Source organism: Chelmon rostratus, chromosome 6 (assembly GCF_017976325.1).
Source record: "Chelmon rostratus isolate fCheRos1 chromosome 6, fCheRos1.pri, whole genome shotgun sequence".
In the NCBI taxonomy this organism is placed as follows: Eukaryota; Metazoa; Chordata; class Actinopteri; order Chaetodontiformes; family Chaetodontidae; genus Chelmon; species Chelmon rostratus.
Genome location: NC_055663.1, coordinates 1,761,972 through 1,789,180, shown reverse-complemented (window position 1 = coordinate 1,789,180; position 27,209 = coordinate 1,761,972). Strand labels below are relative to the sequence as shown.

At 40.4% G+C, this 27,209-nt stretch overlaps 1 protein-coding gene across 1 annotated transcript; it reads left to right on the top strand.

Annotated features, from left to right (window-relative positions):
- The first annotated feature begins 5,043 nt into the window (after positions 1-5,043).
- On the top strand, positions 5,044-26,936 carry n4bp1 (nedd4 binding protein 1). The gene is made up of 12 exons (XM_041938839.1): positions 5,044-5,527; positions 11,026-11,253; positions 11,803-11,964; positions 15,202-15,710; positions 17,498-17,846; positions 18,342-18,674; positions 19,970-20,202; positions 21,480-21,610; positions 22,135-22,231; positions 22,777-22,884; positions 24,558-24,659; positions 24,874-26,936. The coding sequence occupies exons 1-12, from the start codon at positions 5,216-5,218 to the stop codon at positions 25,247-25,249; spliced, it is 2,940 nt and encodes a 979-aa protein (XP_041794773.1). The 5' UTR covers positions 5,044-5,215; the 3' UTR covers positions 25,250-26,936.
- Positions 26,937-27,209: the final 273 nt, after the last annotated feature.

Below are 27,209 nucleotides of genomic sequence, written 5' to 3'. Positions count from 1 at the left end.
CATAATTGTCCCCTGTGGTCACAGTGTCCAGTTATATAGACTCCAACATCAGGTTTTTTGATTTTTAAAACGTCTTTGGATTAAAAGTATCTGTTAGGGAGGATGTTCTTAAAATTGTAACACATATTAAATAAGTGATGTCTTTCTTTAAACTGAATATATACATAAAAACAACAAACATTTCGAGCATTATCGTATTGCTGTGTATTCTGAATTCAAGACTTTGAATTGGCACAAACAATACATCTCTCTTGATGAGGAGAGCTCTTTAATACCACCAGTGTTAACAATACCCAATAACATCACATTACCAATTTGTACATGAAGAAATGTTGATTGGCATGTCGTGCCTGGAATACAATGTAAGCAAGTTGTCAACAACTATAGTGGGCATAGGTGAAAAAGAAAAGAACTTCATGGGACATAATGTGGTTATCTTACGCTGGAAAACATTGGCTGGACAGTTACAGCCCCACCTCTTGAGGCAAAGTCAGAGCAGCTTCCATGTTGAAATTGATCCGTGTCACTGCATATCATTCTTCAACACATCAGTTCTCGAACGTCTCCGCAATGATGGCCCTTAGAGCTTTAACTGATACATTACATTTATTCATTCTATACTTTTGAACTATGGATTTTTTGAAACACTAAGACTGGCCCATTAGTTAATTGTCATTGTTTAATTACTCACATGGTTGCTTAGACATATGTTAGCAAAAAACAACATTTTTGCATCATGCTGCTGTGATGACAGGTTGAGGTTGGTCTGACTAGTAAAGTCACAAAGGTGGGAAATGTGGGAAATATTTAACGCATGTCCAAACTCTATCTATTCATGCATAGTCAATAAATACGGATAGATCATATTTACTATTCATTTACTGTCACCATAATCACATTTTTATATATATATATTTTTGTTACTACGCATTTTATTTTTTGTCACCTGAAGTGAACTGCAGAATATAATGCTAACAGGTCTTGAGCTGTTTGATACTGTGAGTGTGCCCTTGAATTCAATATTGTGTTGTACCTAGGAGTGTGGGAGTGTGTTTGATATCCACTTCCAGGAAGATATCACTTGTTGGGGAGGACAGACACCAGTAAATTTTAGAAGGCAGAGGAAAGCACTGAGAGTGAAACAATAGTGTCATAACAGGCTAAAAGCAGATAATGATGGGAATGGCCTCAGAATGAAGCTCCACATTAGGAGGAGTTCATTTATTTCGTTTGATTTTTGAGGACTTAAAGAATAAAGTATGGAAGCTTTATATTTATTTTGTATGGTACCACTCTACCATTTCTCTTTTGAATCTTTTAAATGCCCTTAAGTTGCCTTGACAAGTTTCTGGTATGTTTCTCTAATGACCTCAGACTCAAATGCTGATGGTTGCATGGGTGTTGAAACTTGTTATCATTAATCTTGATCAGCCTTCGCTCATTTATACACTTTATTTTATCACTTCGATATAAGAATAACAATTAATACTGTATAATGAGTTTTTCACATTTTAAACTCAGCACGCTAACTCCTGATCGTTGATTGGATACTGTTTTATCTTCATAATATGTAATTATTACTCATTGTTACTGCACCATTGGTTTTGGTGTCGGTGTCCTACATTTTGGCCATGATGCCCTAATAGATTTGATTTAGGGACTTGCCCTAAACATGACTTAATTTCAGGCCTGAGTAGACATGAGAAATTCTAGATTAATGCTACTAACACCACTGAACAGGAGTGTCAACGTGATGTAAAAACTTTCTTTGATCATGAAGCAATTCTGTCAGTCAATTGTATGAACTACACTACAGACTGGAGTCTCTATATATGTAAATCTATATATGCTGGTCTCCTCTATGAAACATCTGGATCTTCACTGAGCTGCATTATTGTAAACTATGAGGAACTGGCTGTTGGTCACATATCCACCCTGCCTCTCCCTCTTCATCTCCTGTGAGTTCTCATGCATTAGTTCAGTGTTGACTGTGTAGTTGCTGTGGCTGTGTTGATATACAGTGTGTTGGTGTCAAGGTCACTGTCTGAAGTTTCAACCATGTTAAATTAAAAACATCAGCGACGTCCACCCCCTGTACTAACTGCAACAAGGAATGACCACAAGAGGGCAAAGCTGCACATCTTTCAGGTGTGGTGTTTTTGGATTGCTTGGCCTGTCAGGACCTGCACAGCTGCACGCTCAACCAAGCTGCCATCAACTGCACATACTAGACTTCTTCTGGATGAATCGCGCCTCATCTGGACAGTTGACAAGAACAGGTGACAAAGAACTCCAGTCAGTCACTCCCAGCTGTCAAGCAATGGAATAAAGGTGAGAACATGGCAGTGCATTAAGTGGCTCCCCCCAGCTGTCAAGCTATGTATTGATAACTAGTGTTCTTAAAATAATCACTTTATAGTTTAGTGCTTTGATGTGGTGAATACTAAAGAGATGAATGTCTTGTTTTTCAAATTTTTTGTATATTATGCATGACTATTTCTTGCAAGTAGAAATGTCTTTGTGTATCACAGTGACTAATTTTCAGATTTTTTTTGTGATGTGTGGCTTACAAAAGTGTAAGATGACTAAATTAGATTCAATTATAATTCTATTTAAGCAACGTTTGAGGGTTTTCTTAATATATATTTGTTTAATGATAGTTTGAAGGATCAAAACAATGACTTTCAGATAATAACACATGTACTCTTCAGGAGAGAAGTGATTAAAACTGCTGCCAAGCCATACTCGGGAAACTGGGTGTAACAATATAGGTGCAGCGTGACAGTTACATCATTTTCCACAAACATGATGTTTGACTTAAGTTCACTTTAGAAATCTGTCAAATAATTCAAGACGCTGCCAAGACAGTAAGGACGGAGTCTTCCAGTAGAGGCATACATACACCGTTATTCATCAGAGCTGAAATCAGAAAACTGCATGTTGGTCCCCAGCTGTGAAATTATTTTCTTTGTATATGATTAGAGGGGAGAGCGCAAACACAGTCCCCCACTACCAGAAATCCTGCAGTCCAGATTCCCACATTTAGGACATTCCCAGAAGTCTACAGGAGACTACAGAAGGAGTCTACAGCAGGGTTGACCCCCATTCAAGGAAAATGTTTAAGAGACTGCTTACATCATGTTTGTATTTCAAGTGTGATATGGCCCAACATAATGTCATTTATTCACATAACTGGACTTTTTTTTTTAATAAAATACAGCTCATACTAACTAACCCACACATACTTTGTCATACTATTACAATGGTGAGAAAGACGTTTATTCCTAATTTTAAGAAGACAGGTGACATGCTTTTGGCCGTAAAATGGTGAAAGTCAATGTTATTTACAAACCTTGCTTACCTCAATTAAATTAGCTGTACTACGGAAAAACATAACAGAACAGTGAAATAACGTAAGTTTAAACCGTAAAAACTTACTTAAAGTAGCCGTCCTACGGGAAAAAAATGCACCAACAACAACAGTGAAACAATATACATCCCTGCAAATTCGGGGAAAGTGCAAATGTCATGCTTATATTTAATCGCAAAATGACAGGAATTTCAACTGTGGACAACTGTAGACTCTGGGCCAATTAGAGGCCGGTGTCTGTACCCAACAGTTGACTCTGGGCCAATGAGAAGCCGGTGTCTGTAGCCAACTGTAGACTCTGGGCCAATTAGAGGCCGGTGTCTGTAGCCAACTGTAGACACTGGGCCAATGAGAGGCCGGTGTCTGTACCCAATGGTTGACTCTGGGCCAATGAGAAGCCGGTGTCTGTAGCCAACTGTAGACTCTGGGCCTATGAGAAGCCGGACCCGTCCTGTCCGGGATTGCATTCCACTGTGACATTCCTATCCATGCAATATAATCTGTTTATATCTCTCTTGTATATAAGTGTGTATATGTATGTATGTATATGTATGTGTGTGTGTATATATATATATATATATATATATATATATATATGTGTGTGTGTATTTACATATTTTTTAATATACTTTTGTTTATATACATATATATTTACTTCTGTATATATTTACTTCTGTGAAGTATGTCGCTGCTGTACTTTCTTGTTTGGTTCTCTCTTTTCTGTTTACACCTGTAAACTGCAGCTGGATGGAGTCCAGGAAAAATTTCCTCCACGGGGACAATAAAAGTATATCTTATCTTATCTTATCTTATAATCTTTATCGATTAATAGTTTGTAATTATACATTTTTGGAAATATGTGTGTATCTGGCATTATATTCTATCCTTAATGCTTTTTATGTCCACCTTGTAAAGCACATGCTTTGGAATTTCTCGTTTTAATGTGCTATATAAAAAAAATAGAAATAGATTCTGTATATATATATATATATATATATATATATATATATATATATATATAAACTTTAATTCTTATCACCAAATGAGTAAACCTTCATTGAAAAACACGAGACCAATGACCTACAATCAAGTGTTAAATACTACACTAACACAGAAAATTTGGATTTTGTACAAAACGTGCTGTTTGAGGTCAAAACCAAGAACCTATTTGCTCTTTGGTCAGGCGACAGCCAGGGGTTTCCTATCATGCCCTGGGTCTTGCAGTCGGTGGAGAGCAGCTGTCGCGTCTTGCTGTACACACTGTGGCCGCCTCGATCTCGTGAGGTTATCGTTGCTCGTTTCTGCATGAGGTCAGATTCAAAAAATCTGGATCAAATCGGACACAAAAATCTAAACGGCATTCATCGCTAACAGGTGACAGATTCTGCGCACGCCGAGCTAATCTCGAATGAGCCTGTTCTCACATTCTCTTATAGACGCTATCTAAACACGCATTAGGGGGGTTAACAACAGTAACAGTCTCATCTTACAGGATGTTCATCTACGTTGTCGTTGGAATATAGGTCACTCTGCGTCTTGTGTTGACAGTTTGTTGTCACAACATCTTGACAGATAAGCATCATGGACTCGCCGTGAGGAGCACGCTCAACTGTCGTGTATTGATGACGCCATCACTGGGACTTTCCGGATACGTCACTCGGGGCTTCCGAGTTAGTAAGCAAGCTCTTCGTCAGTGTTCATGTTGTGAGACACTGTAATTGTCGTTCGTTACTCTGGAATACACACCAAAAGAGACAATGAAAACGCCAAAGGTTACTAACAGCGCCGAACGGTTTGAATATTGAGACGTCGTTGTCAGGAGCGACGGTCAGACTGAGAGGCGGAATGTCAACAACGCGGCCCCTCCTCGGAATGAGACGAGTCACCGAGCTAACGTGCCCGGAGCAGCCGGCCAGTAGGCTCCCTGCGTCAGTCGCGAGGCAACAGCAAGAGGCCCCCACTGTGGACGAGTTTACCGTGCTGGAGGATAAAGAAGAGGAGCTGAAATGCGCCAGGCCTCGAGTGGAGCAGGTTTTTAAAGTTAAATTCACAATTATTGGACTGTTGGACCACACGGGACAGCCGCACGGTAGCAAAACATCACGTCAGATATGGCTGCAGCTCAGAGGAAATAGAGAAGACGTGTCAAAGGCGAAGGTGAGGGCTTGTTGTAGTGTTTCACTTGCAATTTCAACAAACCAACAGTTAACTGTGACACAGAGTTGTGATGAACACACTCCCACATGTCATAGACTGTACATTTCACATTCAAAATGTATTTTTATTAGTTCATGACTGATGTACGTTCAAATATAGGCGCATGTTTACATGTTTCGGTTGTTTGCGTTAAAATAACTCAAAGTTTCATGTATATACAGTTGTGTGAAACAAGTAGTGTGTTACCAGCCACAGCATGTGATTAGGGCAGGAAACTGTTGATCAATCACAATGAAGCTGTAGTTTTTGTTAGTCCCCGTCATGCATGTGATCAATTGCCGCATTTTCTTTCCCAATCGTCATAAAATTTCTGTTATTGCGGGCATGCAGTTATCAAGGACAAAATGTTTTTCTGGTATCAGTCATGCAACTTTTATTTCCAATTTAATACTTTCTGGCCATATCTTCAGAATCAGAATTGGCTTTTTTGGCAAGTATTTATGCACAAACAAGGAATTTGACCACGGTTTAAACATTGCATTCAATGTACTTGCATAGAAAAAAAGACATGCAGCTCAATGAGGACAAAAAGACAATAAATAAAAAGATAAATAAATATGACTGAACAGTAAGTCAAGTTGTGCACAACTATAAAATAAACAATGAGCAATATATACAGGAATGATTAAGCAATTAACAATATAGTCCATCCATCCATCTTCTTCCGCTTATCTGGGGCCGGGTCGCGAGGGCAGCAGGGATGCCCAGACTTCCCTCTCCCCAGACACCTCCTCCAGCTCTTCCGGGGGGACCCCGAGGCGTTCCCAGGCCAGCCGAGTTACATAGTCTCTCCAGCGTGACCTGGGTCTTCCCCGGCCTCTTCCCAGTGGGGAATGCCCGGAACACCCTCCCAGGAAGGCGTCCAGGAGGCATCCCATATAGATGCCCGAGCCACCTCAGCTGGATCCTCTCAAGGTGGAGGAGCAGCAGCAGCTCTACTCTGAGCTTCTCCCGAGTGACAGAGCTCCTCACCCTATCTCTAAGGGAGCGCCCCGCCACCCTGCCGAGGAAACTCATTTCAGCCACTTGTATCCGAGATCTCGTTCTTTAGGTCATGACCCAAAGTTCATGACCATAGGTGAGGGTAGGAACGTAGATTGACTGGTAAATAAAGAGTTTTGCCTTTTGGCTCAGCTCCTTCTTCAACACGACAGACAGTACAACGACCGCATTACTGCTGCTGCCGCACCGATCCACCTGTCAATCTCACGCTCCATCCTTCCCTCACTTGTGAACAAGATCCCAAGATACTTGAACTCCTCCACTTGAGGCAGGAGCTCTCCTCCAACCCTAAGGGGGCAAGCCACCTTTTTCCAGTGGAGAACCATAGCCTCGGACTTGGAGGTGCTGATTCTCATCCCAGCCGAGTGCGAACTCGGCTGCAAACTGCCCCAACACATGCAACACAGGTCCTGGTTCGAAGAAGCCAAAAGGACAACATCATCCGCAAAAAGCAGAGATAAGATCCTGTGGTCCCCGAACCAGACTCCCTCCGGCCCTTGGCTGTAAAGCATAAATAAAACAGAATGTGATCATTTACTGATCCCTTTTGGCTTGAACTCATTTGAAAACAGTGCAAAGACCTCATCAACCTCATTGATTTTTGTGAATATGAGCCTTTTCTTAATTTGATGGCAGCACGACAACACAGTTGTCAGTTGGGACAGGGGCAACAAAAGGCTGGGAATGTTGTGGAATGCTCAAGGTACACATGTTATTTGGCAACAGGTGATCATATCATGATTTTGCATGAAAGAGGCATCCTTGAAAGGCTGAGTTGTTCACAAGCAAGGATGCGGCAGGGTCCCCACTATGTGAAACACTTAATTATTTAAAGCAATGGTCATCAACTGGTGCCGTGGCAGGCCACACCCGGCTTCCTCAGAATGTTAATGGATTTACAAAATGCACCCATCTGAAGTTACTCACCAGTGAAAGAGGCCCAGTTCGTACCGAGAGTGATCGTTGATTAGATTGCCAACCCCTGAAAACGAGCCAGTCTATAATTCATTGTTCAGCCGTTATACAAAATCAGATTATTCTCCATCTCCGTCCTCTCTACGCCATGGACCCACCAGTGAACTCCTCAGCTCCCTGCTGGGCATTCCCTGGAGGTGACAGCAGCGGATTGGCTAGACTACGGGAGGTACATCTGGAGTTGCGCTGAATGGAAGCTTGTCTTTTTAGATGCAGGAATTGTCACTTAAGTTTATTTTCATGCCAGCTGTTGGATTGAGTCTCAAACTGAGTATTTTTGTTCGCCTCTCAGGAATCCTGAAGACAATTTTTGGTTGAGATAAGGACTCATTCATTGGTAGTTAAACTGTGGGTTTTGTATTTTATTGTATTGTAGAGCACTGACTGCCTTCTTGGCAGAGGTCTGAGAGCAATTAAGTATCTAGTTATTATTTTGGATTTTCCATGTTTTCTTTTTTAGTCTGTTCACCCTGATATAGGCTAGAAATAACATTAATTTTGTAAGAAAGTTAAAACATTAAACAGACAGACAGATAGATAGACAGACTTTTCAGTCTGTCTGTAGAGCAGGGCAATGACAGTAATAGAATAATTACAAACTATCATTTTTCTTATTATTATTTGAAAGTCTGGTCCCCACAGTGTCCACTTACACAAATGTAATTGCCTCTTGGTATAGAGAATATTACCACATGGGCTCAGGAACAGGTGGTAAAACCTTTGTCAGCAAACACAATTTGTTTGCAAATGATTGCATTCTGTGTTTATTTGCGTTCTACATAGTGGATAGTCAGATTAGTTTGTGTCCAATTACTCACATGCCCATACTTGCTACAGTATACAGCTGTCAGAGTTGGCAAAATATAACATTTGAATATTCCTACTAAAACAACACATAGGTATGATCCATTCGAATGTCTGTTTTTGCACATCTACTTGAGAGGAAAAACCAATGCAACGAGAGTCATACTACTTGTATATTCATTTACACTCAGTCAGAGTGATGTGTGTTCAGTTTCCAGTTGGTGCTGGTCCACATATTTTGGAAGATTTCAATGTCCTGGACAAAGAGGAGGAATTCAGGTCACATATTATCTGATTATGGACACTATTTCTCTGTGTTTTTTGTGTCCAAGTGACAAATGGAGACAGTAAATTTTTGTTGTCTCCATTAGTCAGTATCTTTTCAGTATTGAATGAGAGCACTGTAGCCGGCAGCCACAAAACAGACTGAAATGTAATCCCTCTGGGTGTTTGTGCACCATCAAAGTATGTCCCCTAAAAGTGTTTGTTTTTGCCACTGACAAGCTCAGATTGTTTTAATAAGTGTCTGACAACATTATAGAAAGGATCCCTGCAGAGATTCCTTTTTGTGAAAGCGCAAGATCTGCTTTGCTTAAGCAGAGACAGGTGTTATATCGCTCTCACCAAAGCCACCAGATGTGATTAACAGAAACAGAAGCAATTTTATCATTGCAAAACACACTTAATTCAGACACACAAACTCATCAAAACCTTCTTGGTTCATCTTTACACTGTTCCAACAATCATCACTAACTCTGGATTGGTTGAAATATACTTTTAATTCACCAAATTGGGAGGGGAGAGAGAGAGGCCTCTCATCAGAGGAGCAGTGGGGGAAACATCATGTGAAGCTGGAATATTTTCACCTCGAAATCAGGAATTATTTTCGCTGGACATTTTGATTGGAGGGACTCAAATATGTTGGACTTACCCAGTAATGGGAAAAAAAAGTAAATACTGAAGATATCAAAAAACACATATGGGCACAAAAAGAGTGTAGAGAAAGCAAAATATGTTTGATATTTTAGATTCTTCAAAGTATCTTTTTCTTTTAAGACATCTTAGCACAGTTTTTGCATTTTCTCACTCAGCTTCAAGAGGTTGTCACCTGATTAGCTTTTCCAACAGTCTGAAGGAATTCTAGTGTGTACGCTGAGCGCTTGTTGGCTGCTTTTCCTTCACTCTGCGGTCCATCTCATCCCAATCTGGTTTGATTCGATGGCCATGTCATTTGATGCAGCATTCCCTGTCTCTCCTTCTTGGTCAAATAGCCCTTACATAGCTTGGAGATGTGTTTTGGGTCATTGTCCTGTTGAAATCAAATGATGGTCCCATGAAACACAAACCCAATGGGAGGGCATGTCCCTGCAGAGTGCTTGGGTAGCCAAGCTGCTAATGGTGTCAACAGCAAACCACCATCACACCTCCTCCTCTGTGCTTCATCGTGGGAACCACACATGCAGACCGTGGTGTAAGTTAGTAACGACGGGCTCCAGTGCAGGCTATTATGACGGGCCCTTGAGCTCCTCAGTTAAGACTCTTAGACTCATCAGACCAAAGTACAGATTTCCACTGCCTCTTTGTGTTTCTTGATCCAAGCAATTCTTTTCTTTTGTTGGTCTCCTTCAGTAGTGGTTTTTGCAGCAATTTCACCATGAAGGGCTGATTCACGCAGGCTCCTCTGAACAGTTCGTGTTGAGATGTCTCTGCTGCAACTCTGCAAAGCACTTGTCTGGGCTTTAATCTGAGATTTCTGAGGCTGGTAACTGTAAAAAGTTATCCTCTGCAGAGATAATTCTTGATCTTCCTGACCTAATGAGTGTCAGTTTTATCATAGCGATTGATGGTGATGCACCTGAAGATACATTTAAACTTCTTGAAATTTTGAGCCTTGACTGACCTTCATGTCTTAAGGTAATGATGGACAGTTGTTTCTCTTTACTTAGTTGAGTGGTTCTTGCCACAACATGGATTACCAGGTAGTTAAATAGGGCTGTTTACTGTATACTAGCTATCTTGGCACCGGTGGTCTCAAACACTTGTAGAAGGCAAAAAATTCCACTTGTTTGCTTTTGACAAGTCACACCTGTTAAGCTGAAAACCATTCCAGGTGACGACCTCGTGAAGCTCATGGAGAGAATGCCAATGGGTTGCTTTCTATAGATCATTTGGTTATTGCAGAGGACCTACTGAAAATCACACCCATCAAATATTTGTGATCTGGTTCAGAGTCTGGAAATCTGACATCCTCTCTTTCTCTCCCACTCTGTCATTGTTGAATCATGTCATTTTTTTTCACACATTAACACTAAAGAAATATTTCATGATATCTTTAAGGAAGTTACCACCTGCAGCTGAGTCACCTGAACATTTCCCAGAGTGAAGAGATTCCCTGAATCAATGACAAGTGTTTGGTTTCAGCACGTGTCAGGAGGTGTGCGTGCATGCTTGCGTGTATTCATGCAGGTGTGCGTACGTAGGTGCCTGCCTGCGTGCGTGCCTAGTTGCACTTATGAATTTATCAGAATATCTGCTGTCTTACTTTTTTTTTTTAGATTTTCCATGGTTTGTCTATCAAGCTGCAAAACACAGTTTTCATCATACATTATATAGTAATTGTAATTGACATACAGTTTTGTCTTCTCCTTGTTATGCAGGAATATGTTCGAGGACTATGTGACCCCGAACTGCAGAAAGAAGAACGGTACCCAGTGGACATGCACTGTATTTTTGCTGGTGCTCGGGGCCTTTTCCTGGACAGGCTTATACGGGACACAAGTGCTGAAGTTCTAGTGCCTGAGCCTGGCTGCCTGCGATTGTTGGGCCGGGCTGAACCCGTAGTGATGGCTCAGAGCAGAGTTCAGCAATTTGTAGCATTATTCCAGGTAGGGGGACCAACAATCTGTGATCACACACAATTTTATTATACAGTAGTATAATAATAGATGAATGGACAATTTTTAAGTGCATATCGAGAACCCGAGTACTGTTCAGCCACCTCACTCTTCACTGTTTTGAATGTAAATCTAGCCATAAGAGAAGACTTTACAGCAACTTTCCTAATCTACTGAAAACATTTAATCCTACAAAGTAGAGCTTAACCAACTACTCAATTGTGTTGTCCATCAACCACAAATGAATGGGCAGCAATTTGATCATTTAACATTTCGATCATTTTTACATACATACCAAAATTAGCTGGTTCCAACTTCTCAAATTCATTCTTTTCAATTTATATGATAGTAAATGTAACATCTTGTGACAAAGCATGCCTCTTGAAGCCTATTTTCAGTAATAGACCAAGTTAATAATAATTTAAGAGACAAGTTAATCATCAGATTAATTAGTAACATAAATAATGATTAATTGCACCCTACTTAAAGGAAAAGACTAAAAATACACTAAAGCATTAAGTGTGTGTGTTTTTTATCCAGGAGAAGCGAAGTCTACTAAGTGACAGAGAGCCCGCTGTGAAACGAGCATTCAAGTCCTTTGTGGAGGAAAGGGATGATAAGTACACTATGGAGCTTCTTCTGCTGCCCAGTGCCCTGAAGGAAGAGTTACTGGGACTGGCTTATAGCCCCACGTCCTCCCTGGTTAGTGTATACCTTTTTTAATCTGATTTACTACAGCATGACATAACCACTGTGTCCAGCTGTGTGCCTTTGGATAGCATATTTAGAAAACAGTGAAATGTATCTACTGGGGAATAGTTGGGATTATAAGGTCTAATGGATGTCTCAATGACCTGTGAGATTTTATGTTTTGAAAGGTGAGGTGTCTGGTGCCTGTCCGGACCATTGCTGAACTGAAATATGGTCATTAGTCAAACCAGTGTTAATTTTGTCAGCTATTTCTATGCTGTGTAGATATAGTCCTGTACAGGAAACAGTACAGCTGTTTTAGAAAAAAAAACATCTTTAATATTTTCTCTAATATCTCATTGTGACTGAAGTGAATGTAATTCTTGCTCTTAGCAGGCAGAGTGGGCAAGTTGATAGGCCCGGACCTAAAAAGTGTGGAATATTCATGTGGCTGTGGTTGACCTGTGACAGTTGCATGTGAAAATGTATGCACTGTGGAGTCAAGCTTTGGAAATATTCCAACCATATGGCTGTCTGGGATGGAAAAGTAGCAGCTTATCAGATAACCTTAGTATTCTAGTAGGACAGTGGGGTTGCACACAGTCATGCAGATATGCTGGAGCTAGCTCGTTCAGAGCTTTAAATATGGTCTAAAATTCACTGATAACCAGTGCAGTGACATTAAAATCTGAGTAATATGGCGCAAATTGTTTGTTGTTTTATTTTTGTTAGCAGACTGCAAAACGCAGCCAGATGTCTGCTAGCTGAAGGTGTAACATAGCAGTCAGATGACTCCAAAATATAGTGTGTTGCAGTAATCCAGGCAAGAAGAAATAAAAGCATGGACTATTGTCTAGCATCTCTAACAGAAAAGTGGTTGACCTTGCTTAACTCTTACATGGTAAAAAGCCGACTTATGTGTTTATCAAATTTAACATCAGGGTCAAATAAAATAGCAAGATTTCTTGCCATAACCAGAAAGTGGTACTAGGTCATAAGCTTCAATTTGTGCTTGTGACTATGGGGTTACATGTACAGAGAAAATAAAATACATCTAAGCTAAGATCCTTGTGGTACACCCGTCTGTAGATGCCTACATCGGTGCTGCAGCAAGAAGTGCATCCAAACCGACAGTATCTCGAGTTGAAAAGATCAACTGGTACATGCTCGAGTTCAAAATCTGGATCAGTCAGTAAAGTGCTGATGGTGCTGGATGTGATAAATAAGTGGTCAGACTAAACTGAAGCCTGATGTTCTCCTGCAGTGGATTTGGGCCAAAAAATACTTATTTCTTTTTGTCACATTTTCTAAACTTTTCCAAAGCAGCTGTTTTGCAGCACTGTTGTCAAATGCACTTTAGGGAAGTCATCAAGCACCAAGAGCAGCAGCTGTCTACAACAGATGTGGAATAGTAGGCAGATCACAGAGCTGTGACCACATATCAGGAAGCTGCATATTGACTTATGCAAGAGGAACTGCATGAGTGTCAGATGCCAAATCCTCTGTTGTCAATGAGTAGCTGAAAGACTAAATAAAGTTGGGAAATGCCACCTGTTCTTCCGTCATGTACGTGCTAGACATTTGCCCCCAAAATGTTTTCAAATTTTTAAATTCACTCCTAAGGGTCATTTCAAAACTTCCAATGACACCTTGCAGTGTAGAGAGAAATGCTTCTCCATTCATCAGTGACCACCACTCGTCTGAACTGATTGACTTGACTGTCACTGGAATGTCAGCTGGCACATTCATAACGTTGAAATCATCTTCATATTCATCTCCAAGCCCCACAAGCTACCTACCTACTACCTACTAGTAAAATAAGACACTACTGTTATACCAGCTGTGGCTTTTAAATGACAATAAACACTGTGGTCATTGATAATGGATATGACGCAGTCAGTGAAGGTGCACTGGAGTAGAGCTGCAACTGTTGATTCATTAATTGATTAAAAAACAATTCGTTTCCAACTGTAGTGATAAATTGTTTCAGTCATTTTTCAACTTCTTGCATGGGTAAGAAGCTGCTGCTGTCAGTCTTTGGGTTTTGGACTGCTGGTTGGAAAAGAAGCAATCTGAAGACGTCACTTTGGACTCTGGGAAATTGTGATTTCTCAGTTCATTGGCAGATTGGAATGTGAAAAGGAAATATAAAAATAATTGTTTGTTGCACCCTACACTGGAGTTTTAAGATTGTTGTATTGTTTATCACTATATATTAATGAAAGTAATTGCACAAATTGTTGGCTTTGCATTTAGAGTGGTAAAGTTGTGTTTTCTTTCTGTTTGAGACATTTAAGCTGCTTAATGGTGTGATATCTTGGCTTTCAATTTTCACTCTGAGAGCTTATCACAGTTACGCCTGCAGTCCATGTTGGAGCCTATTATGTCTTGAGCATGTGTTCATAATCTGGCAGTAATATAGTAAATATTTTTTTTTTGTTATTGTTTTTTTTTATCCCATGCACAGGTTTGGGATAGCAGGACAATCAAAAACAAAACAGAATATCCACTCTCCAGTTTTTAACAGCCCCATCCAAATGTTTTTCTGCCCACACCACTGCTGTGGTCTGTTTGTCCTTGTCTCCAGGATACCTTTATATTAGTCACAGAAAGCCAGATTGTTGATTGTTCCTCTTCTGCAGAAAACTCTCATCTCCAACAACTAAACATTTCTGAGACTAAAAAGCTTGAGACGTATTTTTGACACCTGACAGAGTTCTGTAGATCTGTCTCTGTTTTAGTCTGATCTCAGGGTCAAGAAACATGTACAAACATGATTGTCCAAGGTTTTGAGAAACTTGAGCATTAGTGTGGGTCTTAAGTGATACTTTTACAGTGACAAATCAAAAACATATGATCTGATGATTTTGAGTTTTTGTTGGGCAATTTTAACTTTCAAGCCATTCAGTGTACATTGATTAAACTTACAACCCTATTAAAAGTTTATAAAAGCTTCTTTGTGCTGCTTTCCAAGTGTTACTTTTGTGCATTCGGCTGCCATTCTAGTTCAGAGTAGCTTATGAAACAGTTCAGGTCAGATAAGTTTGGCTGCTGTACAGTAAGTGAAACAAAAAATTTCATGTCACTTCATATGTGACAGCAACTCTTTTGGTAAAGAGAACCACGTACTACACACAGGGAAGTACGATATGAACTATGACCACGGCAAGCATTTACATTGGAGGGGAATTTTATTGTACTTTCTTAACCGTTGTGATTATAGTGATTGTCGCGTGTTTCCTCTCCCAGGCTCAGCTCAACCAGACGCTGCATCCCAGCATTGGAGAGGTTGACCAGGACCGCTCGCAGAGTAGCACACCTGTGACGGAGCTCTCCAACCGCATCCTGGACACCAGCTTTGAGGAGAAAGGAACCGGAGCAGCTTCTGTCAGTGGAGGGAGTAAAACAGTAGTAGCGATAGGTCCAGAGGCCGTCCTGCTCAACGGCACTCGGCCCTCACACAAGCGACGCTCATCTGAGAGCGAGACTCGGGACACAAAGAGACAGTATTCTCTGGAGCGGAGGGACGAGTCACCAGATAGAGCCAGAGAGAGGGACCGACAGAGGGACAGAGAAGGCCGGGGGAGCAGTAGCAGCTGTAGATCCAAAACCCCCTCTGCTTCATCGTCCCTCTCCTCTTCAGCAAAAGCAAATACTATAGTCGGTCCGATCATGTTGGACTCTGGAGAAGCAGTCTCAGACGATGGTGAGGCAGTCAGCCCAGAAACCAACCTCCGCTGCTTGGTCAATTTCTTCAGGTAAAGGTCATAATAGTTTGAAATGTTTGCAAAGGAATGAATCATTAATACATTCGACGAGGATTACTTGTTAGTCAAATTATGTAGTTATTGGTCAAGTAGAGCATGAGAATTTTGACTTTGTATTTATATTTTCTGTTTGGTTTTGTATCAGGTTATACACAGTTTTAGATGAATTGTGAACTTATTATTTGTCTTCGTTCTTGTATGTTGAAGTATAGGTCTACATTTTTCAAGTTACTCTTAATGCACATCTTGATTAGGGATGGCTATTTCAAGCAGATAATGTATAGTGAGCAGGTTCTGCACTGTGCGCAGGCAGGAGAACTTATTTCTTTACAGTTATTCAGAGAAATCATGTCAAATGTGGAGAAGTGAAGGGATATTCCAGACTGAGAGAGACGTAGCTGGTGACAGAGTTTGGTTTACCGCTATTATTTCATACTGATGGATAAAAGTCCTGCAGCAGCTGATTTCTGCGTTCAGCGTCATACATTTAAAAAAATCTGTCTCCAGTTTTGTCTCCACTAAGCAGTCTTTTAGCAGGTCGATCGCTCATGTTGTGTTTTTCTTGGTGTTTTTTTTTTTTGTGTCTGTCCGCTTCAGTCTGGTCGATCTCTATGTCCTCAAGTCTCTTTTGCCTTAATATTGCTTCTCCTGTCGGTCCACCGTTGTTCTTTACTTTTCTTGTCTTTTTTGCTGGGGACATGTCATTCTCAAGCCAAATGTTTTGTCCTCTCCAAACAAATTAAAGGTAATGTCCGCAAAATGCTCCATATTTTGCCACTCAGATCAGCTGGCGATTTGTTATTGAGCTCGGTACATTAACAGATTGCCTCTTTAGCCAATAACTGTTAGGAATTCCTGAGCAGGCAGTCGTCTGTCGAGAAACAAACACCAATGAATTTTGGCGATTGACCAATCAGAATTGAGTATTTAAGAGTGCCGTGTTCTAACAAGATATCAACACTGCTAAATTTGCCAATTGACCAATCATAATTGAGTAAGAGTGCTGTGTTCTAATATTCAATATTGACTGGGAGTTATTCAACCATTCTTCAACCCCACACACACACAGAGTGAGAGTGCTTTGCTCTCAAATGACTGTGCAAAGTTGTTGTAGGCTTGTGATATGCTAGCAGCTAGCCTTACCTGTCTTACCATAGTTGGGAGCAAACTGGTTTCTGTAGACTATTTTAGCCTGCCTCATACTGAGTACTTTAATATTGATATTTAATATTGTAAGTCACTCACTGCAGCAGGTACTTTACGGTGGCTGCGATAGCGTGCAGGTATTCGTCACTCTTACACTCACAAACAAGAGATCTACTTCCCTCAAGATCCGATGCACTATGTCACACCCACGCAGGTTAAAAGAAGGGAAAATATATTTTGAAGTCAAGGCAACAGTCTATTCAATTTTTTTGTAATGTAATGACTATTTAAAAACCATCCCCTAATCTCCACATGCTCATAGAAAGACTTAGTAATTGCTAATTGTTTCGTCTGACCATGAAGACATAACCTCTCAATGGTATTTTAATGCAAAAGCTGGGGATTCAAATCTATAGTCCTCATTCTGTGCAAAAATACAACCTAATGTTTAGCAGAAGCTAATATGTGTCTAATATATGTTTTGTAGAAACGCATTGACAGCCAGTATTAACAAGAGGAACAATAACTGCCATCACTTAACTCTTCCAGCTTACATACTGTGTAGGCATGTGAGTATTGTTTTTTTAGACAGCCTGTTACTGAAAGATTTGTTCAAACTCAAATTTCTTCAGAACCATGGGTTACCAGCAGGAAGTGGTGGAGCGTGTCGTCAAGGAGGCGGGACAGACAGAAGATACTTTCCTCGTTCTGGAGAAAATTGTTGAGGAGACCAAGCGTTGTGAAGAGTGGTCAAAAGGAGGTGTAAGAGAAGGACGATTGAACTCCCCAGACACTCCCTCCTCATCGTACCCCTCCTCCTCAACAGTCTCTCGATTCAGAGAGAAGGAGCGTGAGCTGAGCAGAGTGTTGGTTGACCCGGGCAGGTCTACAGAGAACATTAAGCCCAACCAGCGTGGAGGCAGGAGTAACGGTTTGGGCCACCGGAGGCAGTGCAGTGGCAGCGAGACCAGCACTCAGCAGGTACACACTTCACAGAAAGTCTGCTGTCTCTCAGTTCAGCATTTTGTTTTTTCTTCTTGCTTCATATCACATGATTCATCTTGCTAGACATTAAGTATTGCTTTGTAGTCTCTTCACATGCTGTGACCTCATTTCATTGCACATTTTGGCGCACTACACAGGTGAGGTCAGGACTTTAGAAATAGGGTAGAAACCAGGTGCCAGACTGTAAGCAGCACGCATTAAAGAGGCAGCTATGAAAATGGTGCACTCAGCACCAAATACTGTTTACAAATCTTAACTTACAATCCCTGCATAGTAAACCTTGAATACTCATATCTGCTAACAATTGTGTGGTGTTATAAAGTTTGAAAAAAATGTAATTTTTAAATGATGTTGACTAATTTCTTAATGAGTGATTTTTAAATGGTATTATATCATTAATCAAGACAACAGAATTGTGTAATGCATCCAGGTTTTCTCCCAAAATAACAAAAATCATATATCTCATTTCAGGCCATCACTATCAAGAGAAGCTCTAGTGCTCAGGGAGGAGCAGGAAACTACGAGGTTATTACCATTGACGATGATGATGATGTTATTCCCACGAATACCAAAACAGCAGATGGCAGGACATCCCGCATGATGACAGTGGCACACCAGGACACTCAGTCAGGATCCAGAACAGACTACTTGGCACGGGGAGGGGGCGGCGTCTCACAGAGGGACTACTTGTCGAGAGGTGGGACTCAGACTTTGGGAGGATCAGTGAAAGTTGAGAGTGTGACAGCGCTGCGCAGCACGCCTCAGTGGCTGACCACCACCACCTCTTTAGCTTCAACCCCAAGTGTAGGTATTATGTTTATGTCCCCCTCCGCTCATACATGTGTTTTGCTTATTGTTACTTTACTTGGATGTTTGAGCTTCACTGTGCAGAGAGATGTTTGTGCACAGTTTGACATTAGAAAACCATTCTCGCATTAATGCGCTAAAGGAGGAACCTTAACTGAAAGATAATTTATGACATCACAACTAGTGTGGGAGCCAGTCACTGTTCAGTATGGAACATAAACAAGTGTGATGTGCAAAAAGGTAGTGTATCAGAACGTAGAAAGTCCTTGATCCCTATGGATCAGTTGTTAAATTTTGCCATCGTAGTGTGAGATACAGTTTTACTGCTACTGCTACTTTTTAAACTAATCATTCCCTAAATCTCAATGCAGAGTTGCAGTGAAAAGATAGGCAAGACTGATGTGTGCTGTGTTTTAGTCTGAAGCACAATGATTATGAAACGGTCATTTTCGCCTCCATTTAGTGAAATCTCGTAGGCTATGACTGGGCATTTTCACTGGTCTAACTGGGAGCGGGAATGCTTGTCGTCATAGAAATCAATAATAAGATTGTGATGTCTGTTGCAACTTCAGCAATATCTGCTCCCTTCCCATTGACATACAGCTCTGCTCACTCATCAGAGCAGTTCCTGTCTGTGGCACAGTAGCCTTCAGTATTGAGAGAGGCTATTACTCGAGACTACAGGGTGTTGACTTCAAACAGAGGCAGCTGCATCTGAGCCAAATTTAAGCCTTTTTGAATTTAATTAGCCCAAACTTTTTTATTTTATTGTTTTATCTGAAAAATGATCCAAGAGTGGTTTTGTAAGTTGTTGCACCCACTGACAACGGACTTCAGTGAGGTGGGAGGCATCTTGTGTCCAGACTAATTTGAAATTAGTAGTATGTGCATATTCACACACAGTAAGGGACAATTAAATGTAGTTTGAAGAATTTTTAAACAAGATGATTGATAGCTTTTTTTGTGTAATAAAACATTGAACATCTTAAAATATGCCTGGAAAGTATCTATAATATGAATGTTGTTCATTGTTAAGGGGGTTAATAACTCCTGCTGGATTTGCAAAGTTTATATATATTATTTGATCATGCATTCTGTTTGTACAGCTTTGTGTATTTTATGATGGCAGAAGGTTTAAAATGTAAAGTAAGTAAGTTTTTACCATGTCACCTAGCTTTTCCACACACTAATCTTGTTGAGCTGTGTCCATGTGTGGGCTGTGGTCATTGATGCAAATCGTCTCCTTGTCTTTCTAATATTTTATACATCATGGTTTTCATTTTTGTCTTCAGTCAGCTCAGCCCATCACCCGGCCGTCAGCCTCTCCTTATCAGACCATTGGCCACATGGGGTTTCATGGAATCGGAGCAAGGACTCCTGCAAACGACCCCCCACTTCCCCCGGTGACTGGTTTGGCTCGTTTCCATCAATCACTGAGAACTCCTTACACTCTGAAGCTGCCAAATGAGCCAGGACGTCAGGAGCTCAGACACATCATCATAGATGGCAGCAACGTGGCTATGGCGTGAGTCTGTGCCGCACACACACACACTCACACTCACACTTTCAGTCATACTCAAACTAAACAAACCATCTTTTACAGTGTGTTGGGCGCAGCTACAACCCTCCTTGTGTCGGTGCACTGAAAGTCAGCCCACACATTTACATAATGTTGTTACTCATCACTTTTGTGTGAGTGTGTCTGACAGAGAGTAAAACAGTTTTATCAGTATGATAACATTGATGGGGTGATTGATTGTTGAGGTGTAATATGGGGTGTTTTTGAGAAGAAAGGCCTTTTCTTGTAAAAAATAGTATGGAGTTTCTGTTTTATCCAGAAATTGTGCAGCAAAGAGGGGCTTTGCTGTTGTTTGTATCACGTGAGGAAGGATGGAGTGCAGTTTTTCCCCTCACTCAGTACTGATGTGTTGCCACAGTGTTCATCCCAGATTACCTTGCTTTGACATCTCACTTTTACAGTCCTTTAGTATTGTATGTCACTTCCACTCTCCCTCCCTTTTGCCTTTGTCCTCCCTCCCTCCTTCTTTAACAAAAGTATGCCTAAACAGAAAAATACAGGTCACCTCTGGCCTGACATCACACAGGATGAAAGAAAATTATTGTTTTTATGATGCAAGACACAGTTTTAAGTCCGTTAAAACCACAATACTCACATTCCTCTACTCTGTAGGAATACAGGAAAGACAATAGTTATTGAGCACATTTTATGGATCTGTAAATTCAATTGTTTGTAGTTTTTTGAAAACAAAAGGCCACAATTGATCGATTGATGATGATAATGTCTCTAGTGCAGGTTTTAGGATGAAAATATGTCATGATCCTGAAAGAGGTCATTAGGTTATGTAAACTTATTCTCTGAGCTCAGAGATGTTTCCCTCATCAGGTTGTGTCCAGGTTTCCACTGTGATTTTACTGGTTGGATAATCTCTTCATGCTCTAGTGTAATTCATCACTCTCTTTTTCAACAGTCGTTGGAACAGCTCTGACCCATACCAGCACATGCCCATTGTTATTAGGCATGTGCTGGTCCTCTGGGCCTAAATTCCTATTAATTGTTGTTGCTGTTTTGTTGGTTTTCTTTCTTTCTTTCTTCTTCTGTCATGTCACTGGAAACCTTGTGTCTGATACAATACATTTTCTTGCTTTAAACCACATTTATACCCTTTTTGTTGGCCATAGCCCTCAGTGGTCCAGACAATGCAAACTGCAGCGTCGTCAAACAGTCCTGAATTGTCTGCATGACTCCTTTCTCCTTTTTTCTCCCCGTCCCCATCTCTCCAGTCACGGTCTTCATCGCTTCTTTTCCTGTCGAGGAATAGCGCTGGCTGTAGAGACATTTTGGAGGCGGGGCCACAGAGAAATCACAGTATTTGTCCCTCAGTGGCGTCAGAAGAGAGACCGACTCACAACAGGTACACATGTGGAGGTGTATACAGGGCAGTGTTCAAGGAATCAAACAGTGATGTTTGTCATTGTTTTGGCTCTTTACTCTCGCTCACTGGATTTTTAATGAAATTGGGACTAGCAGTTCAAAGGGCTGACTTTCAACTTTAAGGGTGTTTGAGTGTGTATAGAAAAGAATCTAGGGAGCTTTTTGTGGACACTGTCTATGGGGTCCAATTAATACTGAAGTCATCACTATAACCTCATAGTCATAACCTATTTCATTTCAAATTCAGTATTAAGGTACATCTGTCCAAACACATTATTTGACTGTTTCCAGTGTAAAGTGGAAATTAAATATATTTGCATTTCAGGAATTCTGGTAATAAAGACTTTTACAATTTTTAAACTTTAAGAATTTTAAACCATTGACCCAACTTTTCAACAAACCTGTATGCATGCAGGAGCTAACCAATTTGTGATTGGTTTTTTTTGTTTTTTTTTCATTTTGTTGTCATGTTATATAAATGTAATTGCCTTTATTTTATCACAGAGCAACATTTTCTAAACCAGCTAGAAGACCTGAGACTGCTCTCCTTCACTCCCTCCAGAGAGGTCTGTGGCCAGAGGATATCCTCACATGATGACAGGTACACACACACATACAGCTTTACACCTTTGATTAAACCAGGTACCTTTCACGAGAGAGTCCACCAATCTTGAATTCTTTGTATCTAGACAGCAGCAAGGCCAACAAGGGGAAACACATGCTTCCTCAGAGCCAGGGTTTGAACTACTCAATTATGTCTGGCCATTTTGGTTCCATTATGAACTTATCTCCTCTTATATAAATATCTCACCCCACCCATCCCCAACTACAGTCATACTTTAATTTGACAATAGACATGAGTAAGCTCAGTAACTAGAGGACAGATCTAGCAGAGGTCTGGTAAAAGTGGTGTATTATGATTTAAAAAACTGCAGTAACTGCTCTGTTGTGTGATGTTGGGGAAGTGTGTAGGACAGATTGTGAAAAATTAACCAACTTAAAAACTCATCCTGACTCAGCACACAAGGTGTACCTGTACTGGTGGATTTCCCTCTGTGGGCTATAGCGGCTGAGCTTCTGACCCTGGAACTCTTGGAAAATCCTGAGCATTTAATCCTCCCTCCTCTCTCTCCCTCTCTCTCTCAGGTTCCTGCTCCACTTAGCAGAAAAAACAGATGGGGTCATTGTAACAAATGACAACCTGAGGGATTTTGTCGACACCTCTGACACCTGGCGCAAGATCATTCAAGAGAGGTGATTGTGTGTTATGTATACACAGCTGAGCCAGTCATTCTTTTACATGTTCCCTTATGTAATGTGATACTGGGGTGTCCTGTGAAGCAGACTGTCAGCTGGATGACACATGCTAAGGATGTGGTCTTTATTAACTGTCAGTTTATTTACAGTTACCAACAATCTTATAGTGCTTAAAGTGAAGAGCAAACCTGAAACGAGCCTGAAAAGCAACATTCACGCAGAAAAAAGTTGCAACAGAATCAAAAGCACTTTTCTGTGTGTGTGTAATACTATATAACAAGAACGTTGATTTTTTTTATTTTAAGGGAAATTCCCAGAGAATATGATTCAAAACTAATGCATACCAAAAAACTACAAAAAAGATCTCACATTTTTAAGGTTACAAGCAGACAAAATTGCAGCTATGTTTTTGCAGGTTAATTTAGATTTTAAATACATTGTTTTAATAAGAATTTGATATGGCTTGTTACCTTTTCCAGATGAATTAGTTTGAGGGGGATTAGTAACCAGAACTATGTACTGTTCACTTCACTTGGTTAACAGAATAACATCTTAACGTGATTAATTGTAATGAAGAAAGTTTGGATTGTTTTCTTTCAAAGCTATATGATATTTAATCCAGCACAAACGGAGGCAAACAAGACTCAGACAGTTAGTCCATATGTATTTCTGTTTCGGATATATTCTTACAACTACATTTACCCTTGTAGAAATCATGTGCTAGAGGAAATGGGACACACTCTGTGTCTCCGATTTAGGAGCTGATTGCAAATTCTTTGGTGTGACGGTAATGTGTGAACTCTGCAGCAACAACACACAGCACTCTCTCCAGCAGTTACCATAACCATGTTGTAAATGGTTGGAGAATAAGCCACATTAAAACCACGTTTATCTGGGAACAGGATCACTGTGAGTGCTCTCCAGCTACAATGTATATTCAACATCACTAACAGTTTATTGATTGATAGGAAAATTAGTTCCAAATAGAAAACTTTCTGTTTATAGCCCGAGGTGTCAAGGGTCCTCTACTAGATTTGTCTAACTGCCAGATTTTTTCCCAGCAGATACTTAGAACGTATTTATTTATTTAGGCCTGCTATTTTTTTATACTTTAACTTTCTTACAAAATTAATGTCATTTTTATTTATATCAGTGTGAACAGACTTAAAATTAGACAGACATAAAACCCACAGTTCAACTACCAATGAGTCCTTATCTCGACAAAAAAAAGTTTAAAAAAAACCAACCAAACCTTAGTTTGAGACTCAATACAATAGTTTGCTGATGGAAATAAAGCCAAGTGTCACCTCTTGTGTCTAATAGACAAGCTTTGTGATTCTCAAACAACTCTGGTGTTCTGGAGTTACATCCCATAGTGCAGTCAGTTGTTGTCGGCTCCAGGGGATGGCTAGTCATTTGGTTCAGAGGTCCAGACTTTGAGAAACCCTGCTGTAGGTGCCTAATTACTGTGGCAATTTCACAAATTTGTGGAAGGACATGTAAATTGCCATGTTAAAGAGACTGCTCAGAGTTTACATCAATCTGTTAGAAAAGCTTTCAAACTGTGCCCTTACACTCTGAAATTACAATTGTTTTTTTATTGTTTTTTTTTTTTAAGAAATCACATTTCACTTCATGAAACAGTCTATTTCTTTCCTTCTCACCAACAGGTTGCTTCAGTTTACTTTTGTGGAGGACCACTTCATGATCCCTGATGACCCTCTGGGAAGAAATGGACCTCATCTGGACACGTTCCTGCGTAAGGACAACAGGTATGTTTTGCTTACAGATGTGTGTAAGGTTCAGGCCCGGAGGAAACCTGTAAAATCTGTCCTTTTGATTATTGGAATGACTCTTGTATTTCTACTTAGAATTGTATACAAATAATGGTTGAACCATTGTGGGGTCTTGTGTTGCAGTAAATGTTGGCATATGTTCTCCATCACATCCTTTCACACTCTCCCTGTCTCTGTTTATCCTTGTCAGGAAAGTTCCAGTCACCCCTCCCCCTCTGAGACCCCCAGATTTCCGTCCGTCCTCTCAGCAACAGCAGCCGGTTTATGTGCAGGCCCTCCACTCGGCTCCTTGGACCCCCGCCTCCACGCCCCAGCCCCCTCCCTCCCTGATGCCGCACCCCACCGCACACTGGCCCCACTCTGGTCCTCCCGAATGGCACCCACCCCGCCGTTCACCTTCCCCTTCGCCCTCAACCCCTCCCCAGCGGTCACCGGGAGAGACGTCAGAGTTGAAACAGAAGTTGTATGACATCTTCCCCGACCAAAAGCAACGGATCGACCGCATCCTCAGTGACAACCCGTACATGAGAGACCTGAATGCCCTGTCTGGGCTGCTGCTGGGATAAAAAGAACTGGCCCAGCAGACACACACATGCAAGAATATACACATTAGCATAAAGTAATTTATTTCTTCCAGCCTGGAGGACACTGAAAGTTTGTCTGAAATATTATTTTACAATAATACTGATCATCAAACTAGCTGCTGTTGGCAAAAATCTTTTTTTTTTGTTTTATGATGATTTGTTTTTCTGTCCCTCCTCCTTTGCTCTCAAACTGATAAAGGTGGACAACACTGGTGTGTACCGAAGCAGAATGTTAACATAGGGCCATATTTGTCAAGCAGCAAAGTCTATATTGATCAGATGAGGTTTTTTTATTTTTTTTCCCCAACACATTAGTTATAAACTTCTTATGTCCTGAACGGAGTCAATTCAGGGTCGCACTGGGCTGTACCAGTTTCAGCAGTTAGGAGGGAGCATCAACAGGGAGTGCTGAGTTTTAAAGTACCACAGATTTTTTTTTGTTTGTTTTTAGCTTCTATTTTTTTATAGTGTGCTTTCAGAAAGCATGATGAGATCATTATCATTATCTTAAAATCGCTATTAGTGGTTAGTTAATTTTGGACAGACATCCCAAAAAGCCATGTTTGGATAGTAGTGTGTGGCTAACCAGATTAAAGAATGACCTTTAGGCATGTGTGAGGACAATATTTTGAGGCAGCACTGTCCATCTCTATCCCCTGAAAATGTTCCAGATTATTGCCTTTCTGAATCCAGGTGATTTTTTTGAAGGGACCATTCCTTTTCAGTCAGAAATCCTTTTTTATTGATAATAATTTACTTTAGATAGTCATTGTTTTGGCAGAAATTGGCTCAGTGATCACAAGAACATTATAATGACTTTTTTTTCCTGTGATTAGGCACATAGCTGTGTGTAGCTTCTCATATGTGGTGTTTATAACTGATCTCTGAAAAGCTGTGGAAGAACTCAGGTGCTGAAACTGAATTTGCTGCTCTGATAGTCTGTGATGAGAATTTAAAGTTTGGTTGAATCTGTTCCAGCATCAGTTGTTCCAGTTAGACACACTGTTTGACAGTGTTTTCAGGAGGATGCAGTCATTAGTTCTACATTAGCATTCTGTTCAAAGATGGGTTGTGAGTTATCGGCCTCAGTCTTTAGTTAATACGTAATTCATCTGCCTTTGGATGGAAACACGATAAGAGTTTGAATTTATCCTTTGTTGGTTGAGTTTAATGGCCCAGTTACATTTGAAATCACAGACTATATGTGTTTGCTCACCAAAAAAACCTTGCAAACACAACACTTACTTAAGTTACATTTGTAATTAGTGTAGATAACTTTAATGCACTGAAAGTAAGTGATGGTGTAGTGAGTTAAACAAGGTTTCACTGATAAATCTTCAGAAAGCTTTTTTTTTTTTTTTTTACCCCTCATACGCCAAGAGAATGTGGGCCACAGCTTGCATATTTGATGTGCACCTAATTTTTGTAATATATAAACACTTTATTTCCTTGTAATAAAAGAATACCTGCACAAAAACTTTACAAGGTGTCAAGAAATAAGTTTTGTTCATTTTTGCTCTGTTGTTGTACGGATTGCTGAAGGACTTAAGTTTCTCTTTTGTTGTATTATAATTCATTTGTGTATATCAATTTCTTTTTTGTAAATAGGCATTTTTGGCTACGGTGCACATGTTTTATGTATGTGAACAAAATTTAATAAAAGTGGCAGTCCCCATAAAACTTTGTTCACGTGACTGTATAGTGCTTACTGTTAATTCCCCTGCACTCCATTCAGTTCAGTTCAGTTTTATTTAGACAGCACCAAATCACAACAGAAGTTGTCTCAAGAAACTTTCCATATAGAGCAGGTCAGGACCATCCATTTTAATCTACAGAGACCAACAGTCTCCCCCTGAGCAAGTACTTGGTGACAGTGGTGAGAAAAAAATCAACTCAATCTCATTGTTTTTACAGCCAATCTCCATTCTTCTATGTACTATTG